Source organism: Rhincodon typus, chromosome 18, assembly GCF_021869965.1.
Source record: "Rhincodon typus isolate 14 chromosome 18, sRhiTyp1.1, whole genome shotgun sequence".
Lineage (NCBI taxonomy): Eukaryota > Metazoa > Chordata > Chondrichthyes > Orectolobiformes > Rhincodontidae > Rhincodon > Rhincodon typus.
This window is the reverse complement of record NC_063349.1, coordinates 9,425,000-9,451,739: the sequence shown is the minus strand read 5'-3', so window position 1 is coordinate 9,451,739 and position 26,740 is coordinate 9,425,000. Positions and strand designations below refer to the sequence as shown.

The window sequence follows — 26,740 nt, the reverse complement described above, 5'->3', positions numbered from 1 at the left end:
TTTGTCAACTTGTATCATTGCTTATTGTGGCTGTCGTATCCACTGTTTTGGTGTATTCACTATCCTGTTACTTTTTAAATCTATATGGCAACAGAGACTGTTGATGACAGTAATGGAGTTGAGTTTGTGGACTTTCTAAGGTAATTTAACAGAGCACAACTTAACAAATGTGTTAGCAAAATTAAAGCCCATAGAATTAATGACTAAGACAGATAGTAGTGGTGTTGAGTTTTTTTTTCAGATTGGAGGGATCAAAATAGTGGTGTTGCCCAGGATTGGCATTAGTATCACTGCTATAATGAATACTAATGACCTGGATTGTATATATAGGGAATCATTCCATAGTTTGTGGATGATACAAAGCTCAGAAATGTAGTAAACATTGAAAAATAGAGTAGAATACTCGAGGAGAACATAAATTGGGGAAATGGGCAGACAGATAACACATGCAGTTTAATGTGGGATGGTATGAAATGATCCTTTGTCCTGTTTTCCAAAATTCCATTCCCACTAAACCACTGTTCATCTAACTTCTGTTCTTACCTTCATGTTAGCTAATATTGTAAAAGGTTCTCTGTTTGAAACCTGTCATGTTTGCCTCTTGAGAAACAAACCCTTCATCACCACCAACACCTCCCCCCTCCACTATACTTGAGAATTACCATCCTATCTGAAAATCCCCTTTTCACTCCAAAACCCTTAGTTGCATCATAACTTTCCAAAACTGATCCCATCTTTCCCAGAACTCTAAGGTTTATGCCGTGGTAAACTGGCTGTGATTTCTCTCCTCTTAGGCCATACTATGCCAAATGGAGGTTCCCCCACCAGCTAAAATGGCCAGACACTGGTCCACTCCCAAAGCCTGATTCCCTGTGGTACTACCCCTCTGATCGACACCAGCCGATGCCTCTCCCACAGAACCTCATTGATGGGCCTCCTCAATTGCCCCTCATTGGGTAGTCCAAGCAGAGGCCAGCAGTTCCCCGTGATGCATCTTCTGGTTGAGCACTCTTGGAGTCTGGGCAGAAGCCATGATCTTAGGCAGCGAGCTGCTTGATGATAGTAAATTGCAGTCGTGGCTTCCCAGGAAGTCATAGACTTGTTCCCCAACTTATCAACCCATCTCGGAACCCCCATCTCAGCCCATGTTTGACCTTCTGATCAGGTTTTCAATCCTGCCATACTTTTGAGGCAGCTTTTAGCAAAGTCACAAATTACATCTTCTGTAACTGTGATGAAGATAACCTTCCTGACTTGTCTATTGCTTCCTCTAATGCCTCAGCACTTTTCACCCATAGCTTGGTGGGCTTGCTCTTACTTTCTTCCATTCTTAGCTATCAAATTTTTGTTAGAGAATCATCTTCAATGGTTTCTCTTCCAGATCCCACATTGCTACCTCTCATAAAGATCTATCCTATTGTTCAGGTACATGCCACCCCTAGGACATCATAGGAAGGCACAGCATTAGTTTTCACATGTAGGATGACAACACCCAGCCTGACCTCTGTTAATTAACATGGCAAGTAAAGAAACCACTGAATGTAACATAATTAACATTTTCATACAGCTTTTTGAAAAATGTCTCAAGTTTATTGCATAAAGTTAGGGCACCTGAGTTTGGGGATATCTCATTCGCATGGATTCTTGACAAGGAGGATGGCTAATGTTGTGTCTTCATTTACGAAAGGCTGTAAGGAGAAGACTGAGAACTATAGATCTGTGAGCCTGACATTGGTGGTGGGTAAGTTGTTGGACGTGATTCGGAAAGATAGGATTTACATGCATTTGGAGAGGCTAGGGATAGTCAGCGTGGTTTTTTGTGAGGGAAATCGTGTCTCTCAAACTTGATTTTTTCTGCGGAAGTAACCAAAAAGATTGAGGAGGACAGAGTGGTAGACGTTGTTTGCATGGACTTTAGTAGAGCTTTTGACAAGGTTCCACATGGCAGACTAATTAGTAAAGTTAGATCACTTGGGATTCAGGGTGAGCTTGCCAATTGGATACAAAATTGGCTTTATGATAGGTGACAGAAGGTGGTGGTAGATAGGCCCCCAGTCCAAAAAACAACTGTGATCAGTTCTACAGAGATCGGTACTGGGTCCACTTTTGTTTGTCATTTATATAAATGATATAGATGAGAATGTAAGAGGTATGGTTAGTAAATTTGTGGATGACAACACACTTGGTGGTATAGTGGACAATGAAGGTTATCTAAGATTACAAAGAGATTTTGATTAATTGAGTCAGCGGGCTGAAGTGTGGCAGATGGAGTTTAATTTGGATAAATGCGAGGTATTGCATTTTGGTAAAAACAAACAAGGACAGGACTTATAACAGTTAATGGTAGGGCCCTGGGTACAGAGAGACCTAGGGGTTCGAGTACATAATTCCTTGAAATTTGTTTCACAGACAGGGTGGTTAAGAAGGTGTTTAGCATGCTTGCCTTCATTGCTCAGACTATTAAGTATAGGAGTTGGGATGTCATGTTGAGGTAGTACAGGATATTGGTGAGGTCTCCTCTGGAGCACTGTGTACAGTTCTGGTCACACTGCCATAGGAAAAATATTATTAAATTGGAGACGGTTCAGAAAAGATTTACCAGGATGTTGCCACAAATGGAGAGTTTGAGTCATATAAGTAGGCTGGGACTTATTCCACTGGATTATAGCTGGTTGAGGGATGATCTTCTAGAGTTTTATAACATCATGAGCAGCATTGAGAAGGTGAATAGCAAAGGTCTTTTCCCTAGGGTGGGTGAGTTCAAAACTAGGGGGGTATTTTTAAGGTGAGAGGAGAAAGTTTTAAAAAGGACATGAGGGGCAACTTTTTTTTACGCAGTGATTCATGTGTAGAATGAACTGCCAGAGGAACTGGTAGATACCGGTACAGTTGCAACATTTAAAAGACATTTGGATGAGTACATGACTGTCCAAAGTTTTGGAGGGATATGGGCCAAACACAGGCAAGTGACACATGATCAGTGTGGACTAGTTAGACCAAAGGGTCTGTTTCCATGCTGTATGACTCTTTAACTCTTTAAAAAAAAAGTCTAGTCAGAGTTTCTCGAGACATCATAGTTTGTCCTGCAACTTTTCAACCATGGAGTGAACCTACCAGTAGTGCAAAATAATAAGGATAATGGACTGTAGCTAACAGGGTGCAACAAGGGTAAATGATTGGGCCTGAGATATTCACAATCTATCAATGACTCAGGTGAAGGGTCGAATGTAATATGTCTATGTTTACTAACAATACAAAGTTTTGTGGGAAGTTAAACAGTAAGGAGGACATGAAGAGGGAACAAAGTAATTTAGAAAAATTAAGTGAGTTGGCAAGAACACAGCAGATGGAATAAAGTGGTGACGTCTGAAGTCATAAACTTTGGAAGAAAATAGTTAAGATAAACATTTTTTGATTGATGAGAGACTGGAAATTCAGTGTGACCCTCATTAAAGTTGTCTTTATTGCTATATTCAACTATTTCACAACACTCTTGACAGGCCGCCCAGATTCCATTCTTCTTAAACTCTGGGTAGTCCCAAACTCTGCTACCCGTGTCAAAACTTGCAGCAAATTCCATTTAGTTGCTACATTGATGGCCATGCCTTCAGTTACCTGCACCCAAAGTTCTAAGATATCCTCCCTTCACCTCTGCCTCTCTACCTTGTTCTCTTGTTCTAAGACATTGCTTAAAACCTGCTGCTTCGACTAAGCTTTTGGCCACCTGTTCTACTATTTCCTTGTGTGACTCAGTGTCCTAATTTATTAAATAATGCTACTTTGAAGTACTTTAGAGCACTTTGTTACTTTAAAGATTTTTTATATGTGCAAGTGTTGTTATACATTTTTGGCAAGAATGAGGGGAGGAAATGGGAGATAAAGTGTGCAATGTTTAAGTAGATGCAAAATCAGATATTTGCAGGTGTATGTACATAAATCCTTGGAAGCTGCTAGAAAAGCACATGATTTTTGGCTTTATTCATGCAAGCATAGCCTCAAGTGGAATTGTTCACTTTTGGAGATCCAGCTTTAAGAAGAATGTTTATGCCTTAAAAGCAAGAGAGATTTGTTAAAATTGTACTGATGATAAAGGATTTCAGATATGTGGAGAGACTGGAAAAGTTTGCGCTTGTTCTCCTTATAGGAGAAAAGGTAAAAAGAAGCCAGGATAGAAATTAATAGTTTTGATGGACCAAATAAGGTGTAACTGTTTCCAGAAGAGTCACCTAGAAACCGCATCGGTGAGAGATTTTTACACAATGAAGTGTTGTGCTCCAGAATGCCTTGTCTCTTAGGGAAATGGAAGCAGATTCAGCAGTAACTTTCACATGGAAAATCAATAAATATTGGGTTAACTGAATAACTCTGTTAAAGAGCTAGTAGTGGATGATGGACTGAGTGTAGTTTGTCTTTAGTTTTACTTCTTGCAACACTTTTCTCTTGACTTGAAAATATCATTTTGTGTTAATTTCTTCTTGCAGGCCAAGTCTTGCAGTCTAATGTATTAGGTCTCTCCAGTGCTGAAGCATTTAACACTGAGGTTCATGCCTTTATTTGTCTGTATAATGGAACTATCTTGCACCACACAGGAAACATAAAGATGCACCTTCTAGGTGTGAAGCAGAATTGAGTTTTGCAAGGATCAAGGCTTAAATGCAAGTCAGTCCAATTATTATAAAATAACTTCAAAATGACACCAGCTCACCCACCCTTCCTCATCGTTTCCCAATTCATGCATTAAAAATTGCAGGAATGTGTTGAGGGGAAGTTGTTGGAATTCCTTGGAAATTCTCAGGGTCAAAAGTGCATCTGGGAAGATGATAAATATAAATTGCAGAAACATAAAGTTTGAAATGCCCTCCAGGATGTTGGCACATTTGATGAGTTCCCAGTCTTAGCCTAGCTGTTCAGTCAGGAAATAAGATAACAATCAGGTTGGACTGTGGGGGAAATAAGCTGAGTGTCCCCATGCTGCTCTTGCTTAAGTACAGGGCAACCTCAGCTACAGAAAATAACCTGCAATAAAAGCTAACCAAACCGCAAAATTAGATTTGTAGGGTATGACTACTTCACATAATCTTGCCAACCAACTTCCTTCAGCAGACTTGAAAGGACGTTTAAATAATTTCAACATTGCCTCTCCTTTATTACAGTATTTTATTTTGTTCAAGCATATTGCTCACTCTTCTGCTTTATTTTTGTGGTTCACTAACCACTCTATTATTATTGTTGTTTTTTGGCACTCTGGTGTTGAAACTAATCCATGACAACACACAAAACAATTACCTGACTGAATAAAGTGCAGACCTGTCATTATGAACACGAAGCTCCTTTTGAAAAAAAGACTTTGAAAATGTTCTGTAGATTGACAGTCCAGAACATGAAGAACTGGTATTACTTAGAGCTGGCTCCTGCCTTGAGGCAGCTCATCTTTTGCAATCAGTGGGAGTGTCACAAAGAAGACCAATCTTCCTCTCCTTTGGATTTCTTTAAGAGGGAGAAATAAACATTTATTTTTAGTGTACTTTCCAACCTCCTGGTGTCCTGAAATTCTAAGCAATCGCAAGCTATTTTTGATGTGTAGTCACTATTGCAATGTAGGGAATCTGGCAATAAATGTTGCACTAACAAAAACTCTCAAACAAATCTTACCACCATCTGAAAGACGACATCTCTGGGCAGACAGCACTTCTCCAATATTATACTGAGGTGTCACTATCTGCTCTCAAATCTCCTTCCATGTGGGTTGAGCATGGCTTAGCTAGAGTACCTATAACTTCTGAATCACAAAGTTTCAAGTCAGGACCAAGTCCAGGCCTGGAGCATAAAATTCAAGACTGATACTCTAGTGCAGTACTGAAGGAGTGCTGCCTTTGGGATGAGGTTTGAAGAAGAGTAAGGGAGTTAACTCTGGTGTCCTGGCCAACATTTCTCTCTCAATCAATACTACCAACACATATCATCTGGTTTGGATCACATTTCTGATTGTGAGAGCTTGCAGTGCTCATAATGCCTCTGTTTGGTCCACATTATGGAATGGCTACACTTCAAAAAAGTACTTAATTGGCTGAGAAGTGCTTGAGACATCCAGTGGCCATGAAAAGTGCTATAATAAAAAAAAAAGTCTCTCTCTGTTTGGACCCACAACCTACTGTCTGAAAAGGTGATCCTGTTGCCACTGATCCAGGCCTGACACCCATATTAACATCCAGGCAGTTAATACACACTAATAGAAATTGACCTGAGGAAGTGAAATTAACAGAAGAAAGATCAATAGAAAGAAATCAAAGATGTGTAAGTATCGTAATAATATGACAAGAACCTGTTTGTTCTCTCTTAACCCATTTGGGTTTCTTGCTGCCCCACCTATGATCAGTATTGTTATAGATGTAGAGTTCACAAGCTTATTTTTCGGTCAACTGTTTTTACAAATGGTGCTTTTTCTGTTGAGCGATGAAATAATCCCTTAGAAGTTGCAGGGTGATACAAATTTTTTTTTGTTACCAATTATGAAACAGTATGCCATTATACGTCATCATATAGTGCTGTATAAAATGATACCGCACAAAAGGCACTCGTCAGATATGTTGAATACAGCTGCCCAGGGGCTGTTTTGAAACAAGTTATATTCTGTGTGCATTTGAAAGTCTTCAGCTAAATATATGTGGCTGCAACTGTCACTGGTTTGCATCGTTCTGCAACAGTGATACTGGTCACCTTTATATAGTGATTTAATCTTCAGATAATGAAATTAGGACATTTATTCTCATTCTTGCCAGTGCATCCTAATCTTTTGTGGAAACCAGTCAAGTATTGGCTTATCCTGTGTGACTCACCTGCGGGTTTGGTGTGAAGGTAACATTGGGAAGGGTGACAAAGGACACTTTATGCTGCTGCACCTTTAATCATACGTATGCACTGGTAGATTGCACTATCAATTGAAGATTTTTTTTAAAGGACTTGGGGCAGCACAATTGTTCAGTGCTTAGCACGGCTACCTCACAGCTCCAGGGACCCAGGTTCAAATACAGCCTCTGGCGACTGTCTGTGTGGAGTTTGCACGTTCTCCCCGTGTCTGCATAGGTTTCCATCGGGTGTTCCGGCTTCCTCCCACAACCTAAAGATGTGCAGGTTAGGTAGATTGGTAATGCTAAATTGCTCGTAGTGTCCAGGGGTGTGCAGGCTAGTGGATTAGCCATGGGAAATGCAGGTTTACAGGGATGGGGTAAGGTGGGTGAGATACTCTTCAGAGGGGGTGTGTGGATGCATTGGTCTGAATGGTCTGCTTCCACACTGTAGGGATTCTATGATTTTATAACTTATTTGGCAACTTTCATAACCACTTGACTAACTTAAGCATTTTCTGAAATACTTTTTGAAGTGAGATTGCTGATGTAATGAATCAACAGTTCTGTTTGAATGCAAGTTGGGCAATAACTGTTGATCTGAATGTTGTAAGATAAAGCTTTACCACAGCTCATTGTAGTATAAGATCCATCTAGTAGATTTGCTGCTGTTTGCTGGTAAGGACGTAAAGGTTCTGCTAGTTTGAGAGAGGAAAACCTAGTCTACCAAAGAGAGGATCTTGTCCTAAACAAGATACACTTTATTGCATGATAGCAGCAACAAGTTATGTTTGTAGGTAGGCATTATTACTGAGGCCATCAGGGAGACCTCAATATTAGGTCCTACTACTTTGAGATCCATATGATGTGATCATATTGGATGGTGTTTAATGCTATCCTCAGCATTAACTCTTTCACACTTCTACATAACATCTCACCCCAAGTATATTTTGTTCCCATTATTAATGTTATCCATTTGTGTCTATAATTACATTAAGCACTAATGCAAGACACCAAGTCTCTGAATTCCCGTGATCTGGGGGTTTCACCATTCACCCAGAATGCATTTTCTGTGGACTTGGAAGGTTAGTAATTTCCAAGGTTGAAAACTGTTGACTTTGATTCTGTTCTTGACAGTGTGACATCTGTGAGTTCCTTTAAAATGGAAGATTTATTATCTTTATGGGCTTCCTTTGCTGAGGGGTCTTCCCTTCTGAAAGGCGCAATTGCTCCATTGCAATATTTGGAGGATCCTTAATCTCATGGATTTCCTATGCAGTGGATAACTGTTCATTGAAATACCTACACTCTTTTGGAAAATGCTGGATTTCAGGACCAGGCTTTTTTTTTCTTCTTTTTGGCAGTATACTGAAACTCCAGGCCAGGCAGTTTCTTCTTGACAGTATCCTAAATCGCTGAGTCAGGTGTTTATTTCCTGACCATATCCTGAATCCATGGACAGTGGCCAGCCCATCTCAATGTTTGCTTCTGTTGAGTTGTACACACCCCAGCTGTGTTGAAGTTTGTTGATTATTTATTTCAACTTGTTACTTAGTGTCTAGTTTGGAGGCAATCCTACGAGTTATCCCCAGCAGCGGGAAAATTTGGGGGAATGTTGATTTTGAGTAAAATGAATGCTTCCGGCCATTTTCACTGTTTCTGTCAATCAATCTAACTAATCGCAGCCTTAATAAATGATTGTCATATCCTTTACTGTTTTACCAAATTAATCCCATTTTCTTAATGGCTTTACCACTGAAGCTGACTCTTCATGCTGTTTAAGATGAATCTTTTCAGGAAACCTCTTATGGCGTAGTTATAATACCCCTACCCTGGACTAAGAGGTCGGGTTCAAGTCCCACCTGCTCCAGAGATGTGTTTCAGCACTCTGGGGCGGGGGGGGTCCTCTTGTGGCACAGTGGTAGTGTCCCTGTCCTGGACCAGGAAGCCCAGGTTCAAGTCCTACCTGCTCAGTTTTTTTTTCTTTATTCATTCACGGGATGAGGGCATCACTGGCTAGGCAGCATTTATTGCCCATCCCTAATTGCCCAGAGGACAGTTAAGAGTCAACCACATTGCTATGCGTCTGGAGTCACATGTAGGCCAGACCAGATAAGGGTGGCAGTTTTCTTCCGTAAAGGACATTAGTGATCCAGATGGGTTTTTCCCAACACTCGACAATGGATTCACGGTCATCAATAGATCCTTAATTCCAGATATTTATTGAAATCAAATTCCAACCTCAGCCGTAGTGGGATTCGAACCTGGGTCCCCAGAACATTATCTGGGTCTCAGTGATAATACCACTAGGCCATCGCCTCCCCCCATAGGTGTGCAATAACATCACTGAATGGGTTGATTACAAAAATAGGTTAAATTTAAAAGGAAGAAAAAAAATTAACCTTGTTAGGGGCTCTCTTGTGGTGTAGTGATAGTGTCCCTATCCCTGGACCAGGAGGCCCAGATTCAAGTCCCACCCTCATAACAGGTATGTAATAACATCTGTGAACAGGTTGATTTGAAAAATAGGTTAATATTAAAAATTAATAGATGAATCTTGTTCCTTTAATGATTTTCCTGGATGATTCTTGCTATCTGCACAACTACTAATAATCCCCATTACTTTAGTCTTTTTTTCCTGGATGCGTCCCTCTGTATGTGATTTTAATAAATGTTCCCTACCTGTAATGTGCTTTAATTAATGGATTCCCCACCATGTCCATGTGACAATATCATATAGGGCTACTTATCATAAACCTTTTTAGACATTCATATCCTTGTACAACTGGGAGTAAATTCTGACCCCCCATTTTCTTCCAATAGTGCCTTAGTATCTTTTACATCCATGTCTCAGTTAAACATTCCATGAAAAAGACTGTACCTCTGACATTGCAGTACTGCAGAGGAGTGCCAGCTTACACAGGGTCTTGAAATCACAACCTTCTGACTCAGAGGCAGGTTTGCAGCCACTGAGTGACAGCTGACACCTATGAAACAAATTGATTACTTACTTTTGGAAGTAACTTTGAAAATGATTTGCCTTCAAATGTTTCAAGTCGAAAACTCTGAGATCTCATTCTCAACAATCTTGGTGTTATCTGTCTGATGATGCATTTTGTTCCAGTTTTACGATATGATTATATTTTACACTTAAGTCTTATTTTCTCTGTAAGCTGAAATCTTTTTAGTGATTTAGGAATACTTGAGGAACCCTGTAACCATCTAATGAAATCTTTGTTTTTACTGGTTTTCATTGTCTTGAAATATGTTATGTGTATATTAAGCTTAAATTCATCTGTTTCAATCACCTTGACATTGAGCTTTTCAGAGTCACTATTTACAGTTTGGAGAGAAGAAAATTCTCAAACTGGGATAAAATGTTTTGGAGCCATCTGGTGTGCAATTTGTTAGGTTTGCTTTAAGTAGAAAAAAGCAATGTATTGAGGTGGAAGTCTTGCCTATATCTTGTCTCAATTTTCACATTCCTCTGTCAATGTTAATGAACTCAAGACCCTCTTCAAAAACTAACATTCCCAGTGACCCTATCTAAATACTGACATTACTGCAAATATCGACACCCATTTCAGGGACTCCCTGCAAATACTGATGCGTTCTTGTGGATCTGTTCTATACTCATTGACACTCTGGGAATCAGCCAAGGGAAGAAGCATTTATTAAATGACAATGATGAAAATATCAATGTCTAATTCCCAAGACCTAGTATGCGTACAGCCTAGAGTAGAAACAATTCCAGGAGCCACTTGCATTTCCGTGTGCTTATTGTGGTCTGTTTTCCTCAATATGTTTGATCTCACTTCCCCTGTTTTTTCTATTCAACAAAAGAAATCTAGAAAAAAAATGTGATTGATATTTTGCAATGTCGTATTGACCTGTATAATTTAACAATTATTCCATGAATATTTTCTGTGTTGAGACTTGTGGTAGCTAAGCCACAGAATTGCCATATGTCTGGTAAAGAGTTTGTCATTTATTTTCAGATCTTTTATTCATGCTCCACTTATTTTTATACAGTTTGTCACCCTTGTCTAGAAAAGGTGACTTAAAACTTTTATTCGCCCCTAGTTCAATATATTACCTGAGGACAGTAAACAAGGGTCATCCATTTTGCTACAACTCCTTATTTTGTTACAGCCTGTCTTTTTCTTGTCAAGTTTTTCACTGCACTGCTCATGAAAATGAGAGCTAGCTGTTTTCATAGCTTCTAGCTGTCAACCTGCTTTCACATTTACTTGTGGTGATGGGATAGCATAATGGTCACACCACGAGGCTATCATTTTTGGGACATCGATTCAAATCCCACCTTGGTGAATGATGAAATTTCAATTCAATAAAAAAAGCAACCATGAAACTAGTTCTGAGGAAGGGTCACCGGACCCAAAACGTTAACTGTTTTTTCCTTCACAGATGCTGCCAGACCTGCTGAGCTTTTCCAGCAATTTTGTTTTTGTTCATGAAACTACTGTTGGTTGTTTCTAAAAATAAATCTAGTTCACTAATGTCATTCAGAGAAGCAAATCTGTCCTTAACTGGTCTGACCCATCCTACATGTGACTCCAGATCTACAACGATGTGGCTGACTCTTAGCTGCAGTCTGGGCAATAAATCTTGGCCTAGCCAGTCATATGCACATCCTATGAATAAACATTTTGAAAATTAATTCTGCTTATGCCATTGGCTCTGAACATACAGGTTCACTGCCAACAGTAGCAACCCCAAAAGAAATCTGGCCAGATTTGCAAATGGTAGCCTCCAAGAAGACCCAGTTGAGAAAATCAAACCAGATTTGCTTAGATGTTGCTGTTAATAAATTAGACAAATTTACTTTGGAGTTGGCTGGCCTAGGAGCCAGCAAGGGCACTTAAACCAATAGTTGGAAACTTTTTCCAGATGTTTGGCCATTTTGATTCCGATCTTCCTGAGATCTCCAAACAGTATTGTTGGCCACCAGTGCCTTGTTATTCACAGCTCAGCAAATTTAAGAAGGAAAACTTGCATTTGTATAGTACCTTTAACAACCCAGGATGTCCCAAAGCAGTTTACATTGAGTAAAATACATTTGGCGTACTTACTAAACAGACAATTTACAGGCACTACAGTCTCCCTAACAACGAAGGTCATGACCACATCATGTTTCCTGATTTAAAAATCAGGAAATGCTGAAAATACTCAGCAATGTCCGTGGGGAGAGAATCAGTTGATATTTTACATATTCTGATGAAAGACTGAAACAGCACAGAACATCTGAAACGTTAACTCTGTTTCTCTCTCCACAGCCACTGCCTGACCTGCTGAGTATTTCCAGCATCTTCAATATTTTACCATTGATATTGGCCAAGGCTTCAAGGGGGAAGCCATCGGCTGCAGTATTCACCCTGATTGCCACTGCTGGCACCTTGTGGTATCTGCCACCTCTGCCAGTATGTAGCTAGGGTAAGGCTGATTTGAAGTAGTTTACTGCCACAGATCCTCCTTTGTCTGTACTATGTCCAGGATCTGTCTAATCAGCGGTAATGCATATCAAGATACCTTGATATGCCACAAATGAATAGAATAGGTGGAGTGTAGATGCACTGGTAAGTCTAAAAGAAGAGAGAACCATTTTTTTAACTAAGATGATAACAACAGGTACAATTTACTTTCCTGGTCAGGCATAATTACCCGGGGTTCTCCAGAATATGTCTGCTCCCTACATAGACTACTATTGAACTTCCCCACACACAGACTCAGAGAGAAATTGTCGGACTGGCTGGAGCAATTGCGACTTCAACATTAACTCTTTCAGAACCATTACCTTATACAACACTGGCTTTCTTTGAAACCTTGTCATGGAATCTTTCTCTTTCTTCCTCTCAATTATACAACATTAACATTAACAATGTATTATGTAGCTTTCATGATGCATTAGCACAATTTCATTAAACTGCAATGCAGCGGTTTTGAGATTAATATAGAACCAATGGATTATTAATATAGTATTGCAGCAACGTTGTGCTTCATGCAGATATAGGATGTAGCCTACAGATGTAACTTTGACTGACCGCAATGACACTGAAAGTTTATCTCTAGAAACTTGGTCAGTGGTGAAATTTTAACAGATCATTTCTTTCTAAAATCTAGTCAGGTTTGTATTTAGGATTTAACTTAACCATAAATTGTTGTTTATTTTAGATTTAGTCAGTGATAAACAAGATTACTGCTGAGAAACAGCTCCAGTTGCAGTTGGTTAATTTGGTATCAGTTCCTAACCAGCAGCGCCTATCTCAGGTCAGTGGAATTTCGCGTGGTATATATATAGGTAGCTTTTAAGACCCACACACAGGAAGTTGCACAAAGATGATTCTTTGACTGAATGCAGTAAGAGTGTGTGCTTAACTCTGGGAATTTGGTAAGTGAGAGAATCTTGTACATTGGAGGAGGAGATGGAGTTCTGGTCTGTCTTCTGGGAGAGAGAGATCGAGATCGAGAAACAACAAGACGTGAGAGCTGAACCCTGGAGCCATTAATAAAGATCACATGTAGGTGATTGGCTAGTGAGATTTTTTTTTTAAAATTCTCTCACTATAATCTGGGTCAATCATTTAAACTGGTACAGAGAACATACAAGTATGGTAATAAATTTGTACTGTAAAGTTAAAAATATCAAATAGGTGATCACAATGCTAGTTCTCGTGAGTAAAATAAAAGTCAGTAAAGATGCCAGGGCTAGTGATGCATTGCAGCCATCACATGTGGGACTATTAGACTCCTATGTGATCCATCCAAGAAACTCCAGCTCAGAATTAATGAGCTGGAGTCTGAGCTTTGGACATTGTATTGCATCAAGAAGTGGGAAAGTTACCTGGACACTGTTTCAGGAGCCATTCACACCCCTTCAGGTTAGGTACCAACTATAGAGGAGTCTCAGCCCTTGCAATTGCACAGTTGATGTTCTTGCAGCTTATGCAGATGAGAACATGAACTGTAGGAAGATGAAGAGAATTGACCACAATTCTATGGTATAATAGGCCATTCAAGTGAGTGGATCAAAAGGAATGCAGTTGTAGTAAAGGATGTTATAGTTAAAGGAATGGATACCATTCTCTGATGGTGTAAATCCCAAAGGCTGTGTTGCAGGATTAAGGACATCTCTTCAGGACTGGAAAAGAGCTTGGAATGGGAGAGAATGGAGTCAGTTGTTCATGTGACATAGCTAGGACTAAGAAGGAGGTTCTGCTGAGGCAGAAGAAAATACAAAACAGGACCACAAATGTAATGATCTCTGAAATACTGCTTGAAATATAACCAAATTGGGATAGGTTAAATAAGATCAGGGAATTGAAAGTGAGGCTCAAAGATTGCTGCAGGAGAATTGGGCTTCAATTCAAGGGGAAAGAGAGAGCTATCCTCTTGGGGCAGCCTTCACCTGAACCCGCTGGGTCTAATGATCTGGCAGATCATTTAACTAGGACTGAAGGAAGAGTTTCAAACTAAACAGTCAGAAGGAGGGACTGGAAAGCTTAAAGAAAAAGGACTCTACTGAGTCAACCATAGCAGGTAGGGCTCAAGTTGAGAAATAGCATTAAAGTAACCCCACTTCGCTTCTTGTCTCTTGTCCAGTTCTGTGCAGGAAGTATGTGCCTAAGAAATGTAAAAGTGTTGGCTGATCATGTGACCTGTCTCTAAATGCCGGTAATTCAAGCACAATTATATTTTCCAATTGAAACTTGATTAGCTTATACACGGTTAGCTACATTTAATGGTACATTTCCAGCAGTGGATATCCAGAATACCGATGTGATTATCATATGTGCAAACTCAACTTCATGTTTCCAGCCAATGGAGTAAAAATCACTGCTTTGCATAAAGTACATGTTTATGACAAGAAGAAAGGAAAAGGGCATGGGAAACACGAGATCAATATAGTAAGAAATGATCTTGATTTGAAGGATCAAGATGTGGAATCAGTTTTGGTGGAGATGATAAATAAAAGAAAAAGGTAATTTTTTGGAGCAGTTTATGACATCCTGACAGTATCTACACTGTAGGACAAGGCATAAGTCAAGAACTAATGGAAGTTCTAAAAACAAACTTACTGCAATAATTATGGGCATTTTTTAATATACATGTGAACTGGACGGATCAGTTGACCAAAGTAGCCTGGGTAATAGTTTATGAAGTGTATTCAGGTTTATTTCTCAGGTCAATATGCTCTTCCTACTAAAATTAACAAGTTCATATTCACCCACATTCTACTCCATCTGCCAACTCTTAAGCTATCTATATCTATTTAGGGTGGCACGGTGGCTCAGTGGTTAGCACTGCTGCCTCACAACACCATGAACCCAGGTTCAATCCCACCCTCGGGCGACTGTCTGTGTGGAATTTGCACATTCTCCCCGTGTCTGCGTGGGTTTCCTCTGGGTGCTCCGGTTTCCTCCCACAGTCCAAAGATGTGCAGGCTAAGTGGATTGGCCATGCTAAATTGCCCATAGTGTTCAGGGAGGTGTTGATTAGAGGGATGGGTCTGGGTGGGATGTTCTGAGAGTCGTTCTGTGGACTTGTTGGGCCAAAGGGCCTGTTTCCACACTGTAGGGATTCTATGATCTATGATATCCCTATTCAGATTCCTCAGATTCTCTTCATGCCTTACTTTCCTACTATGTCATTAGCAACTTTAGCTACCATACATTTTGTACCTTCATACAAGTCATTGAACTAAACTGTAAATAGTTGAGGCCCAACACTGACATCGCACCTTGCCAGCCTGAAAATCACGTGTTTTTGCTTACTTTCCATTTCCTGTTAGCTAATCAATGTCATGCTCACACTTGTATGTTAATACCTACACCATGAGCTCTACTTTTGTGCAGTAACCTTTCATGTGGTACATTGCTTAAATGTTTTCTGGAAATCTAAGAACAGCACATGCATAGGTTCCCTCTTATCCCCATTGTTAGCTACTTCCTTGAAGTCAATTAGTCGAAAATGATTTCCCTTTCCCAGAACCATTTTGGTTCTGCCTGATCACAATTGATTTTCTAAATATTCTGCTTTAACTTCATTAATAATAGATTCCAGTATCTTCTCCATGACATATTAAGCTAACTGACATATACATTCTTGCTTTCTCTCTCCTTTCTTGAAGAGGTATCACATTCATTAGTCTGATACAACCTTTCCAGCACCTATTAATATTTGGAAAATTAAAACTGACACATTGTTTAATATAGCACACTTTTTTTTGAAAGTTTCTACAGTGAAAACAGTCATGATGTAGGGACATGCTAGTTTTCAGTTCTAATAGTTTTCTTGGTCCCTCTCCATAGTGATTGTTATGGTTTTAAGTTCCTTCCTCTCTCGCATTCACTGGTTCACAGTTATTTCTGGCATGTTATTTGTATGCTGTATGGTGAAGACAGATGCAATATATCCGTTCAGTTCATTTACCATTTCTTCATTTTCCACTTTTATTCCTGGACACACTCTTTAGTGAACTAATGTCTCTTTCTTTTATTCCTTTTTAAACACCTGTAGAGACTCTTATTATCTTACTTTTACACTTTCTCCCTCCATATTAATCTTTTAGACAACGTTTTCTGTTTCTCTATAGTTGGTCCAGTCTTCTGACCTGCCGCTTATTCTTGCAGAATTATTTGCTTTTTCTTCCAACTTAATACCATGTTTAATATCCTTAGTTAGCCATGAATGTGTCTTTACCTTAGAAACTTTTTAACTTTATGAAATTTATCATTTTTGAGTGTTCTGAAATATTTTCATTAATATCTGTCACTGCACCTTCACTGATCTTTCCTTAATTTCCCAATTTGCTTTAGTCAGCTCTGTCTTCACGCCCCATCTTGCCTTCATGTAAATTTGGAACACTAGTCATCAATCCACACTCAGTGCTGAGATCTTTTCCTCGTATGAATCTAGAACTAGGAGGACACAGTTGACAAATAAAGATTAATCCATCTCAGATGAGGAAAAGCTAAATTTCTTCTCTCGGGGGTTCTTTAGTCTTTGGAATTCTCCTCCACAGAAAGCAGTGGAGGTTGGATCATTAAGTATATTCAAGGCTGAGGTAAACATAGTTTTAGTCTACAGGGAAATGGAAGGTTATGGGTGGCAAACAGGCAAATGGAGTTAAGGCCACAATCAGATTTAACATGATTTTATTGAATTGCAAAGCAGGCGTAATGAGCTGATGGCCTATTTCTCTTTTATGATCTTATGATATGAACAATAATGCATGAATGTATTTTCTCTGCACCAGTGTACATAGTTTCTCTTGGAGCCAAATATTAAGACAGTGGTGTGTCCTAATCGATAGCGTTGTTGTTTCTGTTTTTTGTTTACAGATATCTGAAAGTGCTGTTTAAATTATAGAAAGCAAAAAATAAATTCAAGTGTATTTTTAGACTTTTAAATAGTAGAGGTTGCAGGTCTGTGACAATGTGAAAATCTAGCAGGGATGCAATCCTGAAAATAAATCAGCCTTTCAATGCTTCCATCTGCTGGTGCCCAACTGTTACAGCAGATTCCTTTCCTGTTGAGGTTTAATTCTTGCTCATTGCTTGCAAAGCTTGCACTCATCTGGATTGACTGTTGCTGAGCAACATGTGAATCTTACCACTTGCCTAGCTTTCCATGGAGTGTTTTTGAGAATTATCGTAGGTGAGAATTTGGCAAAAGCATCAACAGTTTTAAAAATAACTAATTGAAAAAATGCAAAGGGACTTTTATCCAACTCCAGTCCTTTATTTCAGTTATACCAATTATTAACTCTAGTAATACATTCAACAGCCTTGTAATCCTCTTCGTGGAAAAGAAAATATTCTATGCCCTGAATTTGTCTTTCATTTTGATTTCCTGTTTAGATCTTCAGTCACAGAAAACAGTCTTTTTGCTGTGACCCTTCCTTTCATAAATTTAAGCACGTCTATCAAATCATCCTCCAATCTGCACTGTTCTAACCAAGTTTAACACAATTAGGTCCATGCCATGAGTCCCAACATGGTGCGGTTACTAAGGTTTCATATAAATTCTTCAATGCAGTTCAATTTTTAGATAAAGGAGAGAGAATGTGACAACCATGTGGTAAATTCAGCCTGTTAAGTTCTATGTCAAAGTATAAATTTCAGTCCTGACAGAGATATGTTATCACAACTATGCTGAAATGCTTTGGTTATGATGCGCTCCTCAATATGGAGCCTGATATATAGGTAAAACACTGAGCCAGATACTGTTTTTGTATTTGGAAATTTATACATTGGTGTGAGAAGATTGCAAATAGAAGACATGGAATCAAGTAATCTTCTATAAGCTGCAATGTTAAAATATTGTCAAACTGTGCTCCAGGATGGGATGGCATTCTGAAAGAAGAATTGGCAATGCTTTTTATACAGTCCCCACCAATTAATGTCGCCTGTTCAGTTATCGGACCCTCCTGGTACCTCAAATGCATGTAAATATATTTCTTGTTCAAGTAAGAGATGCCTTTGGTTTGTTTGCATTGATTCAAACTCCAATGTTTGTTTGTTTTTCTTGATATGCTACTGTACAGAACTGAATTGTGTTTGTGTGTGTGTGTGTGTGTATGTGTATATATAAAGGTATTGTTTATGAATTTATTTTTAAAATTAAAAATAAATCACCTCACCAGGGAGAAGCAGTAAGAGTGGATAGAAATGTTCTGCTTGAAATAAGAAAGAAGTAGCAAAATCGTTCATTTAATATTTAATGTATAACATGCTGACATCATGGTGCAAATCTTGGTGGATAGAAGTAATCTGATACAAGAATCATGGGTTTCTTTGTATGAATCTTTGGGGCCTTGTTTTGAATTCCTCTTTCATGTCATAGTGTATGATGTTGAAGTGAGACAGGGAATAATTCAAGTACATAACCCTGAAATGGTGAGAGATTGTTACGTTAAATTTTCCTTCTAATTTGCACACCTGAAGATGCAGACCAAAATGTAACACTGCAATATTGTTTTGTGTTGACTTTAGGAAGCCACGCCCAGTATCTCAGTTGGTGGCCCAGCAAGTAACCCAACAATTTGCATCACCCACGCAACCAAAGAAGGAGAAAAAAGACAAGGGAGAGAAGGAAAAAAATGAGAAAGAAACTGTCAGTAAAAAGAACAGTCACAAGAAAACAAGGTAACACTTTGACAAAGATGTTACTTCAAAACCAAACAAGATGTTTCACCTTAAAGTTCAGGTGTATGGTGTCCTTCATTGGTTTGTAAACTAAGTGATCTGTATTTGGACATTCTTGTGGAGTATGTTTCAAATATGTTGATCACAGGCTCATGCTTGTGCTTTGTAATGATCAAAGGTTAGCTTTTGCAGTGCACAAAACAGTTTGTCTGTCACTCACTCCTCATGTTAATTAAAATAAGTTGTGTGCCAAAGCCTCTGCTTCGTTATCAAGGCTGTTTAAGAACTGATTGCTTATATACCATGACTAGCAGAGTGAAAACAAAATTGTCACTCATCTGAAATATTTTGTGTCAGGGAAATATTTTATGTACTCATTCATCGGATGGGGGTATTTTATTGTCCTTCTCTAATTATTCTTCAGAAGGTAGTGGTAAGCCATCTCTGCTATCTATGTGGCAAAGAGTTACAGAGGATATATTTGTGAATCCAGATAATATGTAACCTAGACATGCTGGCCTTCCTGTGTGTCTGGTGCTGTCCTTCTAGATGGCAGAGTTTGCAGGTTTTGGAGACATTGTCAAAGGAGTTGCTGCTACGGCTAGTTGCTGTAATGCATCTTGTAATTGGTATACACTGCTGCCACTGTGTACAAATAATGGAGGGAATGAATATTTCAGGGAGTTGTTTGAGTGCTGATCAAGCAGATTGTTTTGTCCTGAATGGCGCTGAGCTTCTTCAATTGTAGCAAGTGGACACTATTTCATCAAAATTTGGACATACCTTGTAGATGTTGGAGTGGCCAAGAGGGAGCAGTATGTGAGACATATTGCAGCATATATCTTGTGATGAGCTAATTTTCTTACTCTTAATTTTTTTTCCTATAGTAATGATGTTAAATAAATAAATTTAGTGGTGGTTAACTTGGTTTTTCATTTCAGTATAGTTTTGAATGGATGTCATGGATTAAGATTGGAGTTTATTATGATGTGCTAGTCTCTTCAGTCAGATATTCCAACAAGTTGAAGTTTCCTGACGTACTTTGTGTTCATTGCTTGTAAGGACATGAATTGGAAGCCAAATCAAATATTCACATTTTCAGAGATAGCAAGAACTACAGATGCTGGAGTCACAGACGACAGTGTGGAGCTGAAGGAACACAGCAGGCCAGGTAGCATCAGAGGAACAGGAAAGTTGACATTTTGGGTCGGGACCCTTCTTCAGAAATGGGGACGGGCAAGGGAGCTGGGAAATAAATAGAGAGCGGAAGGGTGGGACTGGGGAAGGTAGGTGGGATGGTGATAGGTGAATGCAGACAGGGAGTGGTGGGGATTGGTCAGTGGATGGGTGGAGCAGATAGGTGGGAGAGAAGATGGACAGGTTGTGTCAGGTCAAGGAGGAGGGGATGAGAGGGAAGTTTGGACATGGAATGAGGCCGGGGGTGGGGAGATTTTGAAACTGGTAGATTCCATGTTTAGGCCATCGGGCTGTAGGCTCCCGCAGCGGAATATGAGGTGTTGCTCCTCCATTTTCATTGCGATGTCATTGTGACAATGGTCCAAGCGTAGACTCTGAGACCGTTCGTAGAGTATCCGTGCTCTGTACATGACAAACGACGATACTTTCTGGTTGCCAACCATTTCAACTCCCCCTCCCACTCCCTGAGTGACATGTCCATCCTGGGCCTCCTCCAGTGTCACAATGACGCCACATGCAAACTGGAGGAGCAACACGTCATTCTGCCTCGGGAGCCTACAGCCCGATGGCCTGAACATGGAATCCACCAGTTTCAAAATCTCCCCACCCCCAGCCTCATCCCATATCCAAACTTCCCTCTCATTCCTGACTCCTTGACCTGAAACAACCTGTCCATCTTTTCTCCCATCTATCCACCCTGCTAATCCCACTAAGCAATCCCCACCACTCTCTACCTGCACTCACCTATCACCATCCACTTATCTTCCCCAGCACCACCCCTCCTCTATTTATTTCCCAGCTCCCTACCCCCTCCCCATTTTTAAAGAAGTGTCCCAACCCGAAATGTCAACTTTCCTGCTCCTCTGATGCTGCTTGGCCTGCTGCGTTCCTGCAGCTCCATACACATTTTCAGACCATCTTTTTGTACATTCTTAAATAAAAGCAGGTCTTTGAAGTTTACTTTTATTCATGTGTTGTTTTTACCTTTGCCCCATTTTCCTAGGCCGAGGTTAAAAAATGTGGATCGAAGCAGTGCACAGCATTTGGAAGTGACTGTGGGTGACCTGACAGTCATTATTACAGACTTTAAGGAGAAGGCAAGGTCAGCCCCAGCAGCCACTGCTACCTCGAGTACCACTGCTGACCAGCACAGTCTGAGCAGCTCCAGCTCTGACAACACAGAAAAAGGCTTGTCTCAATCATCATCGCCCAGAGGGGAAGGATCAGTAAATGGTGAATCCCACTAAAGTACCAGCTGACCCCTACTTCCTTTACTCGCTCCTTGCTCAACGATTCAATGGACAACATCTCAACAACTTCAGTCCTTGGCGTTCGGTGTTATCACTGGCAAATTGGGCTGCGTTCTTCAGTCTTGGTTTCGATGCTTTCTAATACTTGCATACCAACCTGGAACTCCTGCACTGCGGCATGTTTTTGAGTGTAATTTTCTATAACTTAGATTGGACTGCCTAAGTAATGTGTTCGAGAACTGAATTGTGAAGCAGCTGGCTTTAAGTATTCAGTGCTATCTTCGGTCAATTTTCAATCGACTGCTGCAGTAACAAAACAATCTCTGAAAATTGTTTGCCTAGTTAAGTGCACCTGCTGGTACTTGGTGTGGTTAAATAGGAAAAGCATTCTCAAGCATTTGTATAAATTCTTGCCAACGTTTTTTCAACACTTGTTATTTGGATGGGAAGAAAACACTTAGCCATTAAAATTGTGGCATTACCAATGTCCACTGTCATTCATTTCAGTAAGTTACAGTTTTAATATGTAGTTTTGGGCTAATTGACCAGATTTGACTGAGGATACAGTCCATGCTACTTAACTGCAGCCACTCGGGTAAAGGAATTGAGTTGCTGTAATATATATAAAAAGGAGGGTCTTTTTGCACCCTTGTCTAAATGGGGAGGGAACGCAGAAGAGTTGCTTGCGTGACTTTGTAGTTCATGCATGTCCTCTCAGCTGAGCACTCCCTGCAAGAAAGGAGGAAACGCTAATAATTAGATGCTTAGTATTGTCTAAAAGTAGTTTTAATGGTATGTGTGGGAATAGTTTATGATGATGTTGCCAGTTCTGGAAACTTCAATTAAGGTGTTTTGCTGATGTTTTGAATTTGCGACAGTATTTATACGTATTGTTGTAATAAATAAGTTATGCAAGAACACATTCTATCTTTGAAGTTCTCTTACTTCTCTACCCTGGTTTTTAAATAGCCTTCTGTTTGTGTTGTCACTGGCAAAAATTTTTTTTGTGCTGAACTGCTTCAAAGGCGGTTGGCAGGTGAACAAAAGGATTTGTGGAAATGTATGGTCTGACATTGAATTGGTACTAGATATGTTTCTGTCCCTTTTTTTTCTACATCTCATATTTTCCAAGCAATACAAGAAAAATACCTCACGGGAATGAAACCAATTTTTAAAGAAAAGATATTACAACTAAAAAAAAATAGAAACTCAAACAGATTGGAAGTTATATTTATTACCAGCAGGCAAAACACCTTTTTTTCCGTAGAAAAATAAAAACTAAATGGTAACAAAACTAGTGGGTGATATGGGGAGGGCCTAGCAACTGTGTGTGGTGTCAGATAATGTTCCAATGTAACATGCAATAAGTGGCATAGACTGTATTTTCAGATGTAGGTATTTGATACTAATACCTGTATTCAGTGATTATAGATTGTTTTACATGAGATTTTTATATCCTTTAAAGAAAACTCTTGGTGTTCATGCTGATTTGTGTAGTGTTTGGTATATATTTGATTTCTATCAGAAAAAAAAACAACTCACAATTAAAAGATATTTGAATTATAAAGGCCAGTATCCATTTTTAAAAGGGGAGGCTGCGGGGTTGATCGGGCATAATTGCAATAATTGAATTGAATTTTTCAAATAAAAAGCACTTGCTGTACGACAGTAAGTAGGATCACGTCAGATGGTTAATCACATTACTCCAGGGAGAAGACTGACACAAGTAAGTCACAATAATTGTGCATTTTCTTGCTTTTATTCTTCAACCAACTCTCTAGCCCAGTTCTCTCGCTGCTGCTCCATCTGAAGGTGTGAGTTTCTTAATAGGGATTAACCAATAGGACTCTAGGCAGCCAATCACACTCAATAGTGAACTATTTGATTGTAAAAGGCACCGCAGCTAACTGTCCATTCCTCGTCCATTACTGGTGTTTTAAGGACACAGGAAATGTGTTACTTCATTTGTTTTAAAATATTGAATATTTCTTATTGCTTAAAGTTGCCATTAAGGGAATCACTGTTTCTTTCTCTGGGAGCTGGCAGCCATTGCCTTTCAGGTTTCTACTGGAAGAAGGAAATCAGCTGATTGCATCACTTTGTTTTGGTTTAGGTTTATATTCTCATAACAAGGAAACATAATGATGCTTTTTATTTATTATAAACTATGAGTCTTGTAAAGTAATTTTCCCATCTGATGTCATGCTGGATGATTGACTTGCTGCTGTACCTATTTCTCCACGTTGCAGGACCATCAGTTTATTGAAGAAATTGATAGTGCTTCTGTGGATTACATTTATAAACTAGTCAGGGCCATCAATAAATCACATCCGTTTGTTTTTCAGGGAGACTCTGATATTTTTTCCAATGTGGGAACCAAATTCTGGAATTCCATGAGTCTTTTGAGGAAAGCACAATCTGCAACCATGAAAATGGTGGTTTATTTGATCAAGAATCTTCATCCAATTAAGCTTCATTACGACAAATTTATAGATACAAGAAGTTAATTAGCTCATCGGATTTGAGCATTCATATTGATCAAAAGCATAGGGTTGAGTATGTCCATACCCATCTGTCTTGCGATTCTGCATTTGAATGCCTCCATTTAGATGCTCATATATTGAGTTTGTCCATGTGTGTGGTTGGTGTGAATAAACAAAATTCCCTTGGGCTTTGTCAAAGCACACAAGAGGTAATCTAACTGAAAGTATGAAATATCCACCCGAAATTTTTTGCATTTACCATATGTTTATAGACTGATCTTTGTTTACTAAATTGGGGTGTGGTCTTAATGATCTTTGTGGTCTTTGATTAGCAAGGTGATTGAACTTTGCTGTGATGCTCTCCAAATTTGCTTGCCCTGTACTGTTTGCTCTCTATTTTCAAGGAAGAATTGCTATTTAAATTTGATGTGAGAGATGCCTGAAAAGAGATGAATTTTGAGAAGATGGGGATAGCAATCCTGAAGTGAAAATATTTTCAAAATCCAGCTGAGAATAATCAACAGGTTGCAGAAAATGCCAGTCATAAATGGGAGGGAATAGAAAGCTACAAAATGGGTACAGGAAGGGCATAGGCTAAATTGGAGATAATGAGGATTTCAAGTGTCAGGTGTTGGGGACTTCAAGAGCATCATTGAGGATGAGGAATGATGCAAGACAGTTTGTGGACAATTTGGAGTTTATTGACAGTGGAGGATTGGAGGCAGGCTTGGAAGAAATAGTTTACTAATAACAAAAGCTTGAATTAGGTATTCAGTGACAGTGGAGATAAGGTATAACTGGAGCAGACAATTTTATGGAGGTGTATTATAACAATGGATAGGATCTGGTATCAGATACCTAGTTGTGGGCAGAACTAAATTTAGGATTTACCATGCCACATGAAACACTAAATAAATGGCCATGAAGTAAATTGGAATTGATGACAAGGGAGTAGATTTTACACTCAGAACTGAAGGCAATTTTTTTTTTGTCTGGTCTTAAATTTGAGAAAATATTGACTGAGTCACAGCAATTTAAGAAATGTGGTCAATGCGACAGATAAGAAAAATGGTTTGAGGTAGAGTTTGGTGGACACTCTGTGCCTTAGGTAATGTGACTGGGGTGAATGTTTTGAGAAAGAAGTTGTGGATAGGCTCTTGACAACTCTAGAGATAGCTACAATTAGGAGGGAAAATAGCAAGCTCTTACCAGAAATGCTTCAGTTGTGTTCAAGCAAGGATGCACAGAATCATGTGAAAGCAATATCATGGAGTGAAACTTGGAAAAGATATGGTTGATCATATCAAATGGGAAGATTTTCATATTTTTCACAGTAGAGGGGGAGATAGAAATGTGACAGATCCATGTGGCATGTTCTAACTGGCTGTAGATGATACAACTGCCTGTCGATGAAGAGGTGCAATAAGTAATCTGATATGAGAAGGTTGGAAAGTAAGATGGGAAGAGATTGAGAGAGTTGAGACACAATCAAAAGATAGAAAACCCTAATCCTACCAAACAGGTGTCAGGCCTGACATTCAGAGATGCTAATGCAAACCAAGGAGGCCAGCCTCCACTTTGCCAACAGTTTTGGTCCATAGAATCCCTACAGTGCAGAAACAGTCCATTTGGCTCATCGAGTCCACACCGACCCTCCACTGAGCATCACACCAGACACCCCTCTATCCTATCCCTGTATCCCTGCATTTCCCTACACTTTCCTGGACACTGTGGGGTAATTTAGCATGGCCAATATACCTAACCTGCACATCTTTGGATTGTGGGAGGAAACCGGAGCACACCCACATAGACATGGGGAGAATGTGCAAATTCTACACACAGTAATCCAAGGCTGGAATCGAGCCCCTGGCACTGTGAGGCAGCAGTGCTAACCACTGAGCCACCATGCTGCCCTGGTTCCTCCAAGTATTGATATCATGTTGTCAATTTTAAATTGTGGCAACAACCTTTGGGCCAATGGAGGTGCCAGCAAGGAGAAACTAACTCAACTATGGAAGCTGCCTTGGTGCTTTTGAATATTATCTCCCAAAATGTAGATTAATAAGAAGCAGGATAGATGACATACAGATTCAACCTATGCAAGTTGAATGTTCAGGACTAAGTGGAATTATCTAATGTTGGAGTCAGGTTTTTCAAGAGGGAAATTAGGAGGCACTTCAGCATCCAAAAGGTAACAGAAGTTTGCAATTCTGCTCTTAAAATGTCTCCTCCTGTTCCTATGGGAAGGCCAAAAATGATAAACTGTGCTGCACTGAAGGGCGACTATGCAAAAGTTTAAGGAGGTTGTAAGTGATCTTTATGTTAATCATCCTTTTGTACATGTTTCATTCAAGCAAGCAGTCTGTGAATACTGCAACATGCACACATTCATGAACATACAATTCCCAGAGACATTTGTCTGTTCCAAAATATTGGTTACATTTAATATTGCGTAGGAACAAGGACAGGACTTGTTGCAGAGTTTTCTCTTGGAGCAATTCAAGGACTATAGAACAGCCAATTTAGTCATTGGACAGAAGTAGTAAGAGAAAATGTTTGCTACCTTTGTGTTCCTAATCAAATAGCTAATTAGGAATATAGAAAAGGTGCTGCTGTAGCAGGCTGAGAGTCTCTGGGATTCAGCAAAGTCTGGGGTGTAAGGAGGTGCACGTATGTATTGGGCTTTAGGCCAGGAATTTGAGATTTTGGCAGTTGTTGGCACTCTGAGGAAGGCATATGCCATTGATATTCAGTGCAGCTGAAGGCAAGGAATTAGCAATCCCACAAGCAGAATTAGTTGT

The 26,740-nt window shown here is 39.5% G+C and overlaps 1 protein-coding gene across 4 annotated transcripts in view; it reads left to right on the top strand.

The window, feature by feature from the left end:
• yaf2 (YY1 associated factor 2) overlaps positions 1-23,023 on the top strand; it is a 109,197-nt gene extending 86,174 nt beyond the window's left edge. For all 4 annotated transcript variants that reach the window (XM_048607524.1, XM_048607525.1, XM_048607522.1 and 1 more), the window contains 2 exons: positions 18,857-19,009; positions 21,210-23,023. In XM_048607524.1, coding sequence (XP_048463481.1) covers positions 18,857-19,009; positions 21,210-21,453 — 397 coding nt within the window. In that variant the 3' untranslated portion in view covers positions 21,454-23,023. The remainder of the gene's footprint in view (positions 1-18,856; positions 19,010-21,209) is intronic.
• The last annotated feature ends 3,717 nt before the right edge of the window (positions 23,024-26,740 follow it).